Source organism: Amblyraja radiata, chromosome 5 (assembly GCF_010909765.2).
Source record: "Amblyraja radiata isolate CabotCenter1 chromosome 5, sAmbRad1.1.pri, whole genome shotgun sequence".
Classification (NCBI taxonomy): domain Eukaryota; kingdom Metazoa; phylum Chordata; class Chondrichthyes; order Rajiformes; family Rajidae; genus Amblyraja; species Amblyraja radiata.
In genome coordinates, this window is record NC_045960.1 from 29,047,558 (window position 1) to 29,064,985 (window position 17,428).

At 44.6% G+C, this 17,428-nt stretch overlaps 1 protein-coding gene across 1 annotated transcript in view; it reads right to left on the reverse strand.

The window, feature by feature from the left end:
- LOC116973134 (gamma-aminobutyric acid receptor subunit rho-1-like) overlaps window positions 1–8,916 on the reverse strand; it is a 38,103-nt gene extending 29,187 nt beyond the window's left edge. Inside the window, exon 1 of the mRNA XM_033020856.1 lies at window positions 8,883–8,916. Within this exon, the coding sequence (XP_032876747.1) occupies window positions 8,883–8,901 (19 nt within the window). The 5' untranslated portion in view covers window positions 8,902–8,916. The remainder of the gene's footprint in view (window positions 1–8,882) is intronic.
- Window positions 8,917–17,428: the final 8,512 nt, after the last annotated feature.

Sequence of the window (17,428 nt, forward strand, 5' to 3'; positions counted from 1 at the left end):
GGATTCGAACCGGCCACCTTCCGGTCGCCAGCCGAACACTTAGCCCATTGTGCCATCTGTAGTCCTTTCCATTGTAGAATGCATGTTAGGGCTGCCAACTCTCACGCTTTGAACGTGAGAATCACGCCCTCAAGCAAACTCTCACGCCCTCACGCTGATCAGACATTTCTCACGCTCAGTGGTGAGAAATTTTGTGATCAACGAAAATTTCAAAACTCGGATAAACTGCAAGGTCCGCGGGTGTTGGAGAGCCGGGGCTGCAGGAGGGATGGGAGCAGAACCTGCATCGGGAACATATGCGGGGAGCCGGGACTGTCGAGTGTTTGCGGCGCTGACGAGTCGCTCGCTGCAGCTCCGGCCATGGAGCACTCCGGACAGTGCAAGAGTCCCGGGCCGCGGAGCCGTCGGAAGCGTCGCGCCGCTACCGCTGCTGCGAGAGTCTCTGTGCCGAAGGGACAGACTCTCAAAGGGAGGTGGAGAGAGAGGGGGGGATGAGACAGGGAGACAGTGGGGGGGGGGAGAGAGAGGGGGGTGAGAGGAGAGAGACGGGAGAGACAGAGGAGGCGTGAATGGTGAGAGAGAAAAGGGAGAGGAGGGGAGAGAGAGGGTTCTGCTCCTCTCGCAGGGGGTTCCTCTTGAGGATCTTTTCAGCTCGCCTGAGGTCTCTCTTGTTCCCGCTCGCGCCGTGGGGGGAGTCTCCCGCCCGCCTCGCTGCCCGCGGAGCCCGCGCTCTGCGAGCTCGCCGGGAGACTTTGAGTGGGACGGAGAAATGGGGTGAGAAGGAGGAAGAGAGAGATCTCGCGCGCGGGGGGCGCGAGAGTTTCTCTTAGAGCCCTCTCTCGCGTGTCTCGTGGAGAGCTCTTCGCTCTCTGCTCTCTCTCGCTCTGGAGTTCTCCCTCGCCCGTACGAGGTCGAGCTCGTTGGCCTCGTTGAGCACGCGCAGAGAAGGAGAGGGAGAGAGAGAAGCCCTCGCTGGGTCTCCGAGAGGTTGGGATTCTCTGATCTTCTAGCGGGGGGGAGAGTTAGAGGGGGAAAGAGGATCTCTTGTCCGGAGGCAGGGACTCTTTTGGAGGCGGGCGAGTTAGTTCAAGCGAAGGAGAGCTCTTTCGATTCGAGAGTCGGTTGGAGAAGAGATGCCGGGTGAGAGAGGTTCTTATGGGGGGGGGGAGGAGTGAGGGAATGGATGGGGCTAGAGCGCATGTTTAAGGAGGCTTTCGCGGGATCGCTTCTCGAGGCGCGAGAGGGGGTTGGGAGGAGAGGGGGATCGACTCTGTCTTCTTTCGGTAGGAGGGGGGGGAGGAGGCTAGGGGTTCTCCCGAGAGGGAGAGAGGGAGAGCCGCTCTGAGAGAGGTGGAGAGAGAGGGGAGAGAGAGAGGGGGAGAGGGAGAGGGGGATAGAGAGGCAGGGCTGCCAACTCCCATGCATTGAGCGTGAGAATCACGCATTTCACCAAATTCTCACGCTGATCACAAATTTCTCTCGCTCTGTTGTGAGAAATTCTGTGATAAACGAAAATTTCAAAACTCATATCAACTGCATGGGCCGCGGGTGCTGGAAGCAAAAGCAGCGGCGGGGACAGATGCGGACGGGGAGCGGGGCTGGCGAGTGTTTTCCGGGCTGGCGAGTTGCTCACTGCAGCTCTGGCCATGGAGCAGCCTCAGTGCAAGAGTCCCGCGCCGTCGGAGGTGTTGAAGCATTGCGCCGCTGCCGTGAGAGTCTCTGTGTCGAATTCGCCCAGGTGACCGGCATGGATCAGGCTGCGGCTCGGTGCATCCTGGAGGACAACCAGTGGCTGCTGGAAGTAAGTACCAAGCACTGGGTAGATACGGTGGAAGATAGTGGACTTCAAATGGGGGTGGTTGGTGAAAGCATCCTGCTTGCCTGCTAGATTTTCACTTACTGTAACTGCAGGAAAAATGTTCCCGATGTTGGGGGCATTCAGAACCATGGGTCACAGTTTAAGAATAAAGGGGGGGGGCAGTTAGGACAGAGATGTAAACAACTTTCTTCATGCAGAGAGTTGTGAATCTGTGGAATTCTCTGCCACAGAAGGCAGTGCAGGCCAATTGACACGTATGGACCCTTTGTGTGGATAAAGTTACCCCTTAAAAAGTTAGCTCTTAAAAATACTTTATACAAAAAGCATTGAAATCATACTTCTACAGTGCACTAAAATATGATTTTAATACATCAAATTTCAAAAAGTTCCTACCCTGGGAGGGGGGACACCTTTCCTACACACCCTCTCCCCACTCGGTTGCTCCACTCCCTCACCGGGTACCCCCAAGGCCAGTGATCAGTGATTGAACAGCCTCTCCCCTTTCAAAAACGCTCCAATCCAATTTAAAGCATATATATTGCATTCAAGTGTAAGTTAAAAGACTCGCTACAGTATGCTCCCTCGGGCTTGGTCTCTCGCAATTTCTCACTCCCAACTCTCACCCAATGTTGGCAGCCCTGGCATGTTCTTTTAAACATAGAGGCCATTATTCAGAAAGCTGATTCCAAAATAGAGGCAGTGGAATCACATTAGCTTTACACGCTGACTGACTGAATTCCCTACATGTTTCCACTGTGTACCTAACACCTTCCCCCATTCCTTATCTGGCAATAGCTCATTATATGTGACCATATATATTGCAATTTTAAATCATTTTCAAACACCGAATGTTTCACCCAATCAGAAATCTCAATCAAAAAGGAAATTTCTTTAAAATTAGAATAAAATTGGCTGTAATATTAGAAGATCACAACTAACTCTGAGGAGTTAGTTACATCTAAACAAATGCAGTATGATTTATGCAGGCAGGAACTGCAGATGCTGGTTTACACCGAAGATGGACACAAAATGCTGGAGTAACTCAGCAGGTCAGGCAGCTTCTCTGGAGAGTAGGAATGGGTGATATTTCGGGTCAAGTCTGAAGAAGGGTCTCAACCCGAAACGTCACCCATTCCTTCTCTCCACAGATGCTGCCTGTCCTGCTGAGTTACTCCAGTATTTTGTGTCTATCTGCAGTATGATTTATCATGAGGACTGGGTACCATTTGAGAAAGTTAAATAAAATGACTGCTGAATCTAATCCAATAGATCTGAACTGCATTTCCCTTTAATCTTTCACTTTGGAACAATCAACTAATTATTTTCTAAAAATGAATCCAAACATGTTTTGTTTCAAGGTGTGACAGTAAATTCCAAAAATACGTGTTTAAGATTAAATTAGATTAGATTAGTTTACTGTCATATACACCAGGGTGCAAAGAAATGCCTTGTTCACATGTAGCTCACAGAGTAAACACAACAATACAACATTAAATAATGTTTCCATAATGTTTAGATCAGGGATATAGCATAGAAACAGGCCCTTCGGCCCACTGAATCCATGCTGACCAACGATCACCTGTTCTATCAACCATTAACGATCACTAGTTCTATTCTACAATCTAGGGATAATGTACAGAAGCCAATTTACCTGCAAACCTGCACGTCTTTGGAATGTGGATGGAAACCGGAGCGCCTGGAGAAAATCCACGTGGTCACAGGGAAAACATACAAACTTCCTACAGACAGCACCGTAGTCAGGATCGAACTCTGACGCTGTAAGGCAGCAACTCTACCGCTGCGCTACTGTGCTGCCCTTAAATGTATGTGTGATTTTACGTTACATCCATTGAAGGCAGGGCGAAGACAGCGGACACCTATAGGATCAACAAGCTCATCAACAAGGCTGGCTCCATCCTGGGGGCGGAGTTGGATTCATAGGGGGTGGTCTTGGAGGGGAGGATGCTCCTCAAACTGCGGGAGCATCCTGGACAATGCAGCTCACCCCCTCCATGACACACTGGTCAACCTGAGGAGCAACTTCAGCAACAGACTGGTTCCACCAAGCTGCAGGACAGAATGACACAGGAGATCCTTCTTCCCTGTGGCTATCTAACTGTACAACTCCTCCCCCTTCTGTCTTGAGGTAGACTGAGAATGATTCTCCTCCCTCCTCCCTCCCGTCCTCCCCTTCCTCCCCTCAATCTTTGCACATCCCCTAATCTTTTCCACTCGCCACTTTAATTTAACGTTTCATGTATCTTGTTGTGTTTCATGACTGTTGGCTGATCAATTTCCCTCCTGGGATAAATAAAGTTCTGTCGTATCGTATCGAATACAAGGTGGAGACCTTAAAGCTCCTGATATGTCATGGGATATTGGGAGAAGGCAGGCACGGGTTATTGATAGGGGACGATCAACCATGATCACAACGAATGGCGGTGCTGGCTCGGAAGGGTTGAATGGCCTCCTCCTGCACCTATTTTCTATGTTTCTGTGTCATCCCAAGCCAAATGATGCACAAGAGAAATAATCACTCCTGGTTTTATCTCTTCCCTGTTGAAATGTTCTCTATTTGAAGAGAACGGAGCCATGTTACATTGAATTTGGAAGCATCGCAACTAACAGTAAGATAACCATATAACCATATAACCATATAACAATTACAGCACGGAAACAGGCCATCTCGACCCCTCTAGTCCGTGCCGAACACATAATCTCCCCTAGTCCCATATACCTGCGCTCAGACCATAACCCTCCATTCCTTTCCCATCCATATAACTATCCAATTTATTTTTAAATGATAAAAACGAACCTGCCTCCACCACCTTCACTGGAAGCTCATTCCACACAGCTACCACTCTCTGAGTAAAGAAGTTCCCCCTCATGTTACCCCTAAACTTCAGTCCCTTAATTCTCAAGTCATGTCCCCTTGTTTGAATCTTCCCTACTCTCAGTGGGAAAAGCTTTTCCACGTCAACTCTGTCTATCCCTCTCATCATTTTAAAAACCTCTATCAAGTCCCCCCTTAACCTTCTGCGCTCCAAAGAATAAAGCCCTAACTTGTTCAACCTTTCTCTGTAACTTAGTTGCTGAAACCCAGGCAACATTCTAGTAAATCTCCTCTGTACTCTCTCTATTTTGTTGACATCCTTCCTATAATTAGGCGACCAAAATTGTACACCATACTCCAGAATTGGCCTCACCAATGCCTTGTACAATTTTAACATTACATCCCAACTTCTATACTCAATGCTCTGATTTATAAAGGCCAGCACACCAAAAGCTTTCTTTACCACCCTATCTACATGAGATTCCACTTTCATGGAACTGTGCACAGTTATTCCCAGATCCCTCTGTTCACCTACATTCTTCAATTCCCTACCATTTACCATGTACGTCCTATTTTGATTTGTCCTGCCAAGATGTAGCACCTCACACTTATCAGCATTAAACTCCATCTGCCATCTTTCAGCCCACTCTTCCAACTGGCATAAATCTCTCTGTAGACTTTGAAACTCTACTTCATTACCCGCAACCCCACCTATCTTAGTATCATCTGCATACTTACTAATCCAATTTACCACACCATCGTCCAGATCATTGATGTACATGACAAACAACAGTGGACCCAACACAGATCCCTGTGGCACCCCACTCATCACTGGCCTCCAACCTGACAAACAACCATCCACCATTACTCTCTGGCATCTCCCATTCAGCCACTGTTGAATCCATCTTGCTACTCCACCATTAATACCCAACCATTGAACCTTCTTAACCAACCTTCCATGAGGAACATTGTCAAAGGCCTTACTGAAGTCCATATACACAACATCCACTGCTTTACCCTCATCAATTTCCCGAGTAACATCTTCAAAAAATTCAAGAAGATTAGTTAAACATGACCTTCCAGGCACAAATCCATGTTGACTGTTCCTAATCAGACCCTGTTTATCCAGATGCTTATATATATTATCTCTAAGTATTCTTTCCATTAATTTGCCCACCACTGACGTCAAACTAACAGGTCTATAATTGCTAGGTTTACTCTTAGACCCCTTTTTAAACAATGGAACAACATGCGCAGTACGCCAATCCTCTGGCACTATTCCCGTTTCTAATGACATTTGAAATATTTCTGCCATAGCCCCTGCTATTTCTACACTAACTTCCCTCAATGTCCTAGGGAATATCCTGTCCGGACCTGGAGACTTATCCACTTTTATATTTCTCAAAAGTGTCAGTACTTCCTCTTCTTTGATCCTCATAGTTTCCATAGCTACTCTACTTGTTTCCCTTACCTCACATAATTCAATATCCTTCTCCTTGGTGAATACCGAAGAAAAGAAACTGTTCAATATCTCCCCCATCTCTTTTGGCTCTGCAGATAGTTGGCCACTCTGACTCTCTAATGGACCAATTTTATCCCTCGTTATCCTTTTGCTATTAATATAGCGGTAGAAACCCTTCGGATTTACTTTTACCTTACTTGCCAAAGCAACCTCATATCTTCTTTTAGCTTTTCTAATTTCTTTCTTAAGATTCTTTTTACATTCTTTATACTCCTCAAGCACCTCATTTACTCCATGCTGCCTATAACTATTGTAGATCTCCCTCTTTTTCCGAACCAAGTGTCCAATTTCCCTTGAAAACCATGGCTCTTTACAATTTTTACGATTTCCTTTCAACCGAACAGGGACATAAAGATTCTGTACTCTTAAAATTTCACCTTTAAATGTACTCCATTTCTCTTCCACATCTTTCCCATAAAACAAACTGTCCCAATTTACTCCTTTTAAATCCTTTCGCATCTCCTCAAAGTTAGCCTTTCTCCAATCAAAAATCTCAACCCTAGGTCCAGTTTTGTCCCTCTCCATAATTATATTGAAACTAATGGTATTGTGATCACTGGACCCGAACTGTTCCCCAACGCATACCTCTGCCACCTGACCCATCTCATTTCCTAACAGGAGGTCCAGTACCGCCCCTTCTCTAGTAGGTACTTCTATGTATTGTTGCAAAAAACTATCCTGCACACATTTTACAAACTCCAACCCATCCAGCCCATTTACAGAATGTGTTTCCCAGTCTATGTGTGGAAAATTGAAATTGAAAAGATGTTATGTTACTGTTTTTCCCAGTTAGAGAAATATAATTTAATGTGATATATACTCAAGTGTAGACATTTAGAAGTTGAAGCATCACTTTATTAAATATTGTTTACGTGTGGATGCACCGCTCTAGAAAGTGGAGGACTTCAGGTACCTGGGAGCGAGGATGCAGAGCTCGGAGAAGTACATCAAGGTCTGGAGAGCTCTCGCATGGAAAGCCATCAATAACATGGGGAAAATCTGGACGTCCCAGATGGCTAAGGGTCTCAAACTGAGATTCTTCCATGCAACTGTAGAGACCATATTATTGTATGGGTGTGAGGCATGGACTCTCACACGAGGACTGTCCAAGTCTCTCGATGGTACCTATACCCGAATGCTCAGAAAAGTTCAAAATGTCAGTTGGAGGGACCAGGTCACCAACGCCCAGCTCTATGGGGAGTTTCCACCTTTGACCGAGAAGATCAGGTGGAGAAGGATGAGGCTCGCTGGTCACTGCCAGCACCAGCCAGAAACGCCAGCACACAAGGTTGTGCTGTGGGAACCCACCCATGGATGACGTGACCCGGGACGGCCAATCAAGACGATGCTGAAGACGTCGATGGAAGACGCACGTGTAGAGACAAAGGAGGAGTTTGCCAGCTGCATGGAGGACAGAGATGTGTGGTGCGTCCGTCACCGTGCCCATCGGAAACTAGCACCACTGCGCCGCTAATGTTTTCAAGGATAATAATTACATGTGGAAACATACTGAGGTCTGATTTCCTGAACATCACATATTTAGAACACAGAACCGTGCAGCACAGGAATAGGCCCTTCGGCCCACACCACCTGTGCCAAACATGATGCTAAATTAAACTATCCTTCTCTGCCTGCCTATGATCCATATCTCTCCATTCCTTGCATATCCATGTGCCTATTTAAAAGCCTTAAATATCAGTCATATCTGCCTCCACCACCACCTCTTTAGTTGAGCTTATATGACTTGATATTACAATCCCTACTATGTGGCACCTTCTTAATATCTTGAGTGGGGATAGGGGTAAAGACTTCATCGGGGTCATCAGGTGGGCACCCTCCTTACTTGGTTTTTCGTTGATAGGCCCACAACACCTCCAGTGGCTCAACAGGCACACCTGGCGCCCCAGGTGCGCTCCCCTCCGTTTTGCCCCTCTTGCTGGTCATTTTGCAGCCCAGTGGAGTCCTTCCTCTTCAGCCACAGCCAGTTGCTGCTTTGCTCGGCAGCCTCTGACAGCGACCTGACGGCTGGCCGGAAGGCCTGTCCTCGAACTCCCATTCCCTTCAGGTGTCTGGTTGTTGACATGGCTACAATCCCTCTACAACCAACCTCTACAGGGAGCACCTGGGTTCGCCAGTCGCGTTATTCTGCCTCGGCTGCTAAGTCTGAATACTCATCGAATACCACATATTTTACCTCTTTTATTTTGAGAAAAAAAAAGTCAGTTTTAACAAGCATGAGAAAATTGTGCTTGTCACAATAAAACTGGTGACAACATTTTAAAGTGGGAATGTGAAAACATCGGGTGTAATAAAACCCTATCATAAATTCTGTACTATGTTGCAAGAGATTTCACCTTCATATTCGGAGCTCCCAATATTATAAGCTATCAGCTGAGACAAACATGATGGACACAAAATGCTGGAGAAACTCAGCAGGACAGGCAGCAACTTGGGAGAAAAGGAATAGGTGGTGTTTTGGGTCGAGACCCTTCTTCAGACTGGGTCTGCAGAGATGCTGCCTGCTCCGCTGAGTTACTCCAGCATTTTGCATTTATCTACGATGTAAACCGGCATCCACAGTTCCTTCTCACACGGGACAAAGGTGAAGAAGGGTCTCGACCCGAAACGCCACCTAATCCTTCTCTCCAGAGATGCTGCCTGGCCCGCTGTCCAGCATTTTGTGCCTATCTTCAGACAAAGATTCCTACCTCCAAATCCAGGTCTCATTGTGAAGTCATGATCATCCACTCGGAGAAGTTGCTCCGATTTTGTTAAGTAAGATTTTGTAACATCGGTGCTCCTCTTCAGTATAGTTCTGTGAGACAAAATATATTTAAATTCAACAATGAGGACATTTTGGTCAGCATATCCATGTCACTCACCTCTCCAAATATTTTGTTTCTTTTTCTGAACTTTTATTGTTGTATATTATGGTGTTTATAGAGTACTAGGATTACATATCTGTTGTGCTGCTGTAAGTAAGAATTTCATTGTTGCATTTGGAACATCTATATAATTAAAAGCCTCATCTTGACCACTCCCTGTCTGCGCTGTATATTGATTTTAGAAAAAAAACGCTACCATATATCGCTATGATTTTTGGCCATCTTATTCACAGTCCTCCTCCGCTGAGGCAGTCCTGAGGATTTTTCTGATCGTTGAAAAATAAAAAAGTTATGAGTGTTTTAAAAATCTTGAGATCAGCTGATTGGTCCTCTCGCCTGTCAATCACCATAATGAACGTAACGCCCCTTTCGGGGGGTGGGGGGGGTGGGGAGCAGGACTATAAAACCCTGGATGCCTGAACGTGAGTCAGTCACTCTGGAAGATCGCGAGGGAGAGTCCACAACTGTGATTCTAAGCTGTGAATCAACTGAACTGAATCCACAATGTACTTGCAATAAATGATTTGCTAGCCCTTAATGACAATGCAATGAGTTGTTTGACAATTTAGTGGCCTGCACTCTGCTTGAAATGGTATGAAATTGAATTTGGTGGCCTACACTCTGCTTGAAATGGTATGAAATTGAATTTTTTATGTGTACGACAATAAACCAAATGTAGACACACAATGCTGGTGTAAACCGATGGGTCATGGAAGGAATGGGCGACGTTTCGGGTTGAGAGCCTTCTTCAGACAGAGTTGGGGGAAAGGGAAATCAGAGACATGCAAATGTACAGAACTAATTAGGGCCGGCACCGATGACCAAGGAAAGGTGGAGCTCACAATGGTCCATTGTTGGCTGAAGAGGTGAAAATGAAGGGATACGAATGTTGAAACTAGCAGGGCATCTTGGGTGGGGGGAGTGATGAAGAGGGAATGCAAGGGTACTTGAAGTTAGAGAAATCAATATTCATACCACTGGGTTGTAAGTTGACCATGTGAAATATGAGGTGCTGTTCCTCCAATTTGCTTGTGGCTTCACAATGCAGGAGGCTGAGGATAGAAAGGTGACTGATAGATGCTTCTATTTCTGGCCCTTCCTCCTCTCAAAACTTTTCTGTTAAGTGATGGACCTCATCTGCATGGATGCAGCCACAACGGTACTCCAGTTGCGTGACAGTATTCAAGATGGCACAATTTAATCACCTGTTATCTCTGCTATTAGACTCAATACTAAACAATGCAACTGCATTAAATCCACCTGAGACTAATCTACCCAGTAGGGATGCAATGAAATTATTTCATTTACTTGTTTTATACACTGCCTGATTTTACTTTCAATGCAATCAATGAAAAGTAATATTGAGCAGGGTGTGACTCAAGCAGGTGATCAATACTGTGGGATGACATGGGGCTAGTGTGAATGGGTGACTGCTGGTCGGCATGGACTAGGGGGACCAAAGGGCCTGTTTACACGCTGTGCCTGTAAGAATAAAACACAGTTTTCCAATGGTCAGGTTAGAATGAAATTATCTCATGGTTAAAAAATGTCCTGACTTGGAAATATATTATTGTCCTTCACTGTCACCAGGTCTAAAATCTGGAACTTCCTACCCAACAGCATTGTGGGAATGCAGTGGTTCAACAGGCCATTTCATTACCATCTTGTCAACGGGCAATTATGGAGAGGCAATAAATAGGAGAGACAATAAATGGGGTCTGGCAACAATCCCATATCCTGATAAAACGAATCATTATATTGAAATGTTTATTGATTGTAAATCTAAAAGTAGTCTTTTAATTTTTCACTCCTAGGTAATGATATTTCTTAAAACGATAGACTGAACGAGTATGTTTAATTCAGAACTGACCTATGAATGTTTGGCACAGTTTAAATGTGTCGGATTAGTAGGTTTGCAGTTGAGTTCCACAAGGCATCTGAGACTGGGATCTCTTACCTGTCCTGTTTGTTTGCTCCTTCAGCTTCCCTTCCAAGTCTCTGGAATCTGCCGTCCATAAACCAGCAACAATTAGTGTTAAAAAAATATTGAAATCATCATTTATTTCATGAACTGAATTCAACTTGTTAAATATGTGATGGGATATGAATTCCTGCTTAGCTGTGGATGATTGATGGTCTTGGCATTATGTTCAGCAAAGAGTTTATGTTGAGACAATGGGCCCAATCTTGTGCTGCACTGTTTTATGTTCTATGTTTTATGTATCATTGGATCCATACAGACATATGGAATGGGACACAGGATTCAATCTCCAGATCCCTCAGGCCCTGGCAGTCAATAAGAATACTGATTAGAAACCTAACTCCACATATCTGGCCACCCGAGGTAAATTCCCATCCGCCCCCCCCCCCCCACCCCCTCATCTTTATCTAACTGTCTTAAAAATATCTAAATATTCTGCTTCCACCAGAGCCTTTGATAGCAGTTCCATAGACCCTCAAAACCTGGTGAGGAAAATGTTCATTTTGCCTCAGTCTTGAATGAATGACCGCTTATTTTCAATGAGCAACCTCTGGTCTTAGACTCTCCCACGCCTCTTCACTCCCATCCTGTCAGGACCCTTCAGAATATTTTTTTGTTTCAATCCAGTCATTTTTGCCTCTCCTAAACCCCAATGCTCACAAGACCAGCAGAAGCAAACATCTCTCACAAGCAACCTGCTCATTCCTTTATTAGTCTAGTAAACTTGCTTTGAACTACCAACATAATAACTTTCTCCTTTAAATAATGGGACCAATACACATATGCAGTGCTGTAGATGTCGAATGACCATTGCATAACATTCTTACTTTTGCTTGCATAGTGATACAGTGTGGAAACAGGCCCTTTGACACAACTTGCCCACACCGGCCAACGTATCCCAGCTACACTAGTCCAAACTGCCAGCATTTTGTCCATATCTCTCCAAACCTGTCCTATCCATGTACCTGTCTAACTGTTTCTTAAATGTTGGATTAGTCCCTGCCTCAATTACCTCCTATGGCAGCTTGTTCCATACACCCACCACCCTCTGTGTGTCATAATTACGCTGGAGACCATCAGGGGCTTTGGTAGGTGCTGCATGAAATCTGTGGGGGGATTTATGTGGACATATTTGAAATATGAAGGATAGCAAAATGTCCAAATGACATTTAAGAGGGAAACGAGTTTGTAAAGAAGATGAGAGTTTGCAAGGAGATAGTGCTCACAGTGGACTTTGTTGGTTGGAACACGAACAACATGGAAGTGGACAATAGGGAAGTAGACAATAGTTTTGACATACAGCGTGGAAACAGGCCCTTCTGCCCGCCGAGTCCGTGCCGACCAGCAATCATCCTGTACACTAGCACTATCCTACACACTAGGGACAATTTACAATTTACAGAACCTAATCAACCTACAAGCCTGTACATCTTTGAAGTGTGGGAGGAAACCAGATCACCCAGAGAAAACCCACGTGGGTCACGGAGAACGTACAAACTCTGTACAGGCAGCACCCGCAGTCAGGATCGAACCCAGGTACCTGGCGCTGTAAGGCAGCAACTCTACTGCTGCACCACCTACGGGGTTAGAATCATTAACAATATAAGGCATCAAATGGATAGAAGGGATGGATGACCTATTGGAGGTTGCTTGTTCCTCTGCATCTTTGCAAAGGCAGCGGATAGAGTGGATTTGGAAAGGATGTTTCCACTAGTGGGAGTTTCTAAGACCAGAGGTGATAGCCTCAGAATAAAAGGATGTTCCTTTAGGAAGGAGATGAGGAGGAATTTATTTTGGCAGAGGGTGGTGAATCTGTGGAATTCACGGCAGAGATAGATAGATTCTTGATTAGTACGGGTGTCAGAGGCTATGGAGAGAAGGCAAGAGAATGGGGTTAGGAGGGAAAGATAGATCAGCCATGATTGAATGGCGGAGTAGACTTGATTTGCCGAATAACCTCATTCTGCTCCAATCACATGAACTTATCAACTTATTAATCTTTATATTTAGAGACACAATTGGTATTTAGATGACATAGATAACACTGGGATGAAATTGCTGTCAGCAGCACTTGTAATAAATGTCCTGGCACACATAATTTCTCTGTGAATAATTTGTTGAAATATGGCAAAAATTTATGATTATTCAAATGAATGATTTAATTGAACATGATCATTTGCTGATCACATTTTCACACCATTTCGTCCCCTAGTCCCTTTCAAACAAAATTAATTGGGTTTTTTAACTACATTTTTTCCCAGATATTTGTTTTCCTTTGCAGAGAGAATGATTTCTGTTTCCAGAAAGCAATTCAGATGGCATTAACCTAGATTCCTGCAAGCTTGTAGCTTCATTGTATTCAGACACTAGATAACATATACCAAGAATTCGAGAACAGGAACATGACAACTAGAATATCGAACCACAAAGAAACAATTTCTAAGTGGGCGTGATTATTAATTTAACTTTATTTTTAAATCGATCACTCTTGCTGTTACTTTCTCTCAATCATTGTGACTCTATTCACCTAGGTATCTTTGATAAGGGCTTGCACATTATAAAATATTATGTACCAGGTAAATTGATTTATTCTTTAGTAGCTCATCGATTACGAGACAATCCATTTCTCTAACTGGACAGCAAATCATTCTCAATGATCTTGCAACAGCTCATTTGTTCACCTGGCCAAGTTTGAGTTTGAGTTTAGTTCATTGTCACGTGTACCAAAGTACAGTGAAAAGCTTTTGCTGCGTGCTAACCAGTCAGCGGAATGACAATACATGATTACATTCAAGCCATCCACAGTGTACATGATAAAGGGAATAATGTGGACAATGTTTATTGCAAGATAAAGACAGTAAAGACCGATCAAATATAGTCCAAGGGTCTCCAATGAGATAGAGAGCATTTCAGGACTGCTCTCTGGTTGTGGTGGGATGGTTCAGTTGCCTGATAACAGCTGGGAAGAAACTGGCCCTGAATCTGGAGGTGTGCCTTTTCACACTTCTGTACATTTTGCCCAATGGGAGAGGGGAGAAGAGGGAGTGGCCAGGTGGCGACACGTCCTTGATTATGCTGCCGGCAGCTTGAGGTGTAAACGGAGTCAATGGAAGGGAGGTTGGTTTGTGTGATGGTCTGGCTTGCGCCCACAATTGGCTGCAATTTCTTGCCTGTATTGGATGGAGTTTTTCCCAAACCATGCTGTGAGGCATCCTGATAAATCGATGCATCTGTAGAAGTCATTTACCTGATTGTGGAGACCAGCATGATGGAATAGGTAGGACAATGGCAGTCACCACTTCTATTGGATATGGGTGGCTTGATGTCAGAGGATTAACATCTGGTGTCCCGTGACTGGATATATGGTGGAGGGTGGGCCAGATCTGATCTCCGCAGACACAAGTACCTCTCTAGATGTCAACTCAGTATTTAGAAAACAAAACAACTTTCACTGAGCCAAGGCCCATTGGATCAACTATGTTTATTTTCTAAATTCATTGAATTACAACATAACCTGTGGGGTGATCTTATAGAGGTGTATAAAGTCAAAAGGGAATAGATAGGGTGAATACACAGAGTCTTTTACCCAGAGGAGGGGAATCAAGAACCAGAGAACATTGGCTTAAGGTGAGAGGGGAAGAATTAAATTGGAACCTGAGGGGCTATTTTTCACATAATTGGAACGAGCAGCCAGAGGAAGTAGTTGAGGTAGGTATTATAATAACATTTAAAAGATGTTTGGACATGTACATGGTATGAAAGGGATATGGCCCAAACGTGGGCAAATGGGACTAGTGTAGATAGAGGATCTTGGTTGGCATGGGCAAGTTGGGCCAGAGGGCCTGATTCCATGTTGTATCTCTCTGACTATAATTCTAATATACTTACATGGATATACTACATAAAACTATAAAATATACATTTATAGATACTGTAACACATATAGATACTGAACACATGATATCTGGTTAATTTAAAGAAATATATGCACATAAAATAGCACCAATCAAAAGAGCATATTATTTGTAAAGTTAGTAATCTACAGTTAAAAAGGTAAAATTATTTTTAAAAAGCGCTGTCATTATTCCTTACCCAAGTTCTGTTTATTCGTCTTTGAAACATAGAAACATAGAAAATAGGTGCAGGAGTAGGCTATTTGGCCCTTTGAGCCAGCACTGCCATTTAATAGACAATAGACAATAGGTGCAGTAGTAGGCCATTCGGCCCTTCGAGCCAGCACCACCATTCAATGTGATCATGGCTGATCATCCAAAATCAGTACCCCGTTCCCGCCTTCTCCCCATATCCCCCTGACTCCGCTATCTTTAAGAGCCCTATCTAGCTCTCGTGAAAGTATCCAGAGAACCGGCCTCCACCGCCCTCTGAGGCAGAGAATTCCACAGACTCACAACTCCATGTGTGAAAGAGTGTTTCCTCATCTCCGTCCTAAATGGCTTGCCCCTTATTCTTAAACTGTGGCCCCTGGTTCTGGACTCCCCCAACATTGGGAACATGTTTCCTGCCTCTAGCGTGTCCAAACCCTTAATAATCTTATATGTTTCAATTAGATCACCTCTCATCCTTCTAAATTCCAGAGTATACAAGCCCAGCTGCTCCATTCTCTCAGCATATGACAATCCCGCCATCCCGGGAATTAACCTTGTGAAACTACGCTGCACTCCCTCAATAGCAAGAATGTCTTTCCTCAAATTTGGAGACCATAATTGCACACAATACTCCAGGTGTGGTCTCACTAGGGCCCTGTACAACTGCAGAAGGACCTCTTTGCTCCTATACTCAACTCCTCTTGTTATGAAGGTCAACATGCCATTCGCTTTTTTCACTGCCTGCTGCACCTGCATGCTTACATTCATTGACTGATGAACAAGGACCTCCCATATCCCGTTGTACTTCCCCTTTTCCCAACTTGACACCATTTAGATAATAATCTGCATTCCTGTTTTTGCTACCAAAGTGGATAACCTCACATTTATCCACATTAAACTGCACCTGCCATGCATCTGCCCACTCCCCCAACCTGTCCCAAGTCACCCTGCATTCTCATAGCATCCTCTTCACAGTTCACACTGCCACCCAGCTTTGTGTTATCTCCAAATTTGCTAATGTTACTTTGAACCCCTTCATCTAAATCATTGATGTATATTGTAAATAGCTGCGGTCCCAGCACCGAACCTTGCGGTACCCCACTAGTCACTGCCTGCCATTCTGAAAGGGACCCGTTAATCCCTACACTTTGTTTCCTGTCTGCCAACCACTTCTCTAACCATGTCAGCACTCTACCCCCAATACCATGTGTCCTAATTTTGCCCACTAATCTCCTATGTGGAACCTTATCAAATGCTTTCTGAAAGTCCAGGTACACTACATCCACTGGCTCTCCCTTGTCCATTTTCCTAGTTACATCCTCAAAAAATTCCAGAAGATTAGTCAAGCATGATTTCCCCTTCATATATCCATGCTGACTCGGACCGATCCTGTTACTGCTATCCAAATGTGCCGCTATTTCATATTTTATGATTGACTCCAGCATCTTCCCCACCACCGATGTCAGGCTAACTGGTCTATAATTCCCTGTTTTCTTTCTCCCGCCTTTCTTTAAAAGTGGGATGACATTAGCTACCCTCCAATCCACAGGAACTGATCCAGAATCTATAAAACATTGGAAAATGATCACCAATGCTCCACAATTTCTCGAGACACTTCCTTAAGTACCCTGGGATGCACACCATCAGGCCCTGGGGATTTATCATCTTTCAGTCCCATCAGTCTACCCAACACCATTTCCTGCCTAATGTGGAATTCCTTCCGTTCCTCCGTTACCCCAGATCCGCTGGCCACTACTATATCAGGAAGATTGTTTGTGTCCTCCTTAGTGAAGATGGATCCAAAGTACCTGTTCAACTCATCTGCCATTTCTTTGTTTCCCATAATAAATTCACCTTTTTCAGTCTTCAAGTGTCCAACTTTGGTCTTAACTAATTTTTTCCTCTTCGCATACCTAAAGAAGCTTTTACTGTCCTCCTTTATATTCTTGGCTAGCTTACCTTCGTACCTCATCTTTTCTCCCCGTATAGACTTATTAGTTATCTTCTGTTGCTCTTTAAACGTTACCCAATCCTCTGGCTTCTCGCTCATCTTTGCTATGTTGTACTTCTTCTCTTTTATTTTTATACTGTCCCTGACTTCCCTTGTCAGCCACGCTCTCCCCTTACCCCCCTTGGAATCTTTCTTCCTCTTTGGAATGAACTGATCCTGCACCTTCTGCATTCTTCCCAGAAATACCTGCCATTGTTGTTCCACTGTCATCCCTGCCGGGGTCTCCTTCCAGTCAACTTTGGCCAGCTCCTCCCACATAGCTCCATAGTCC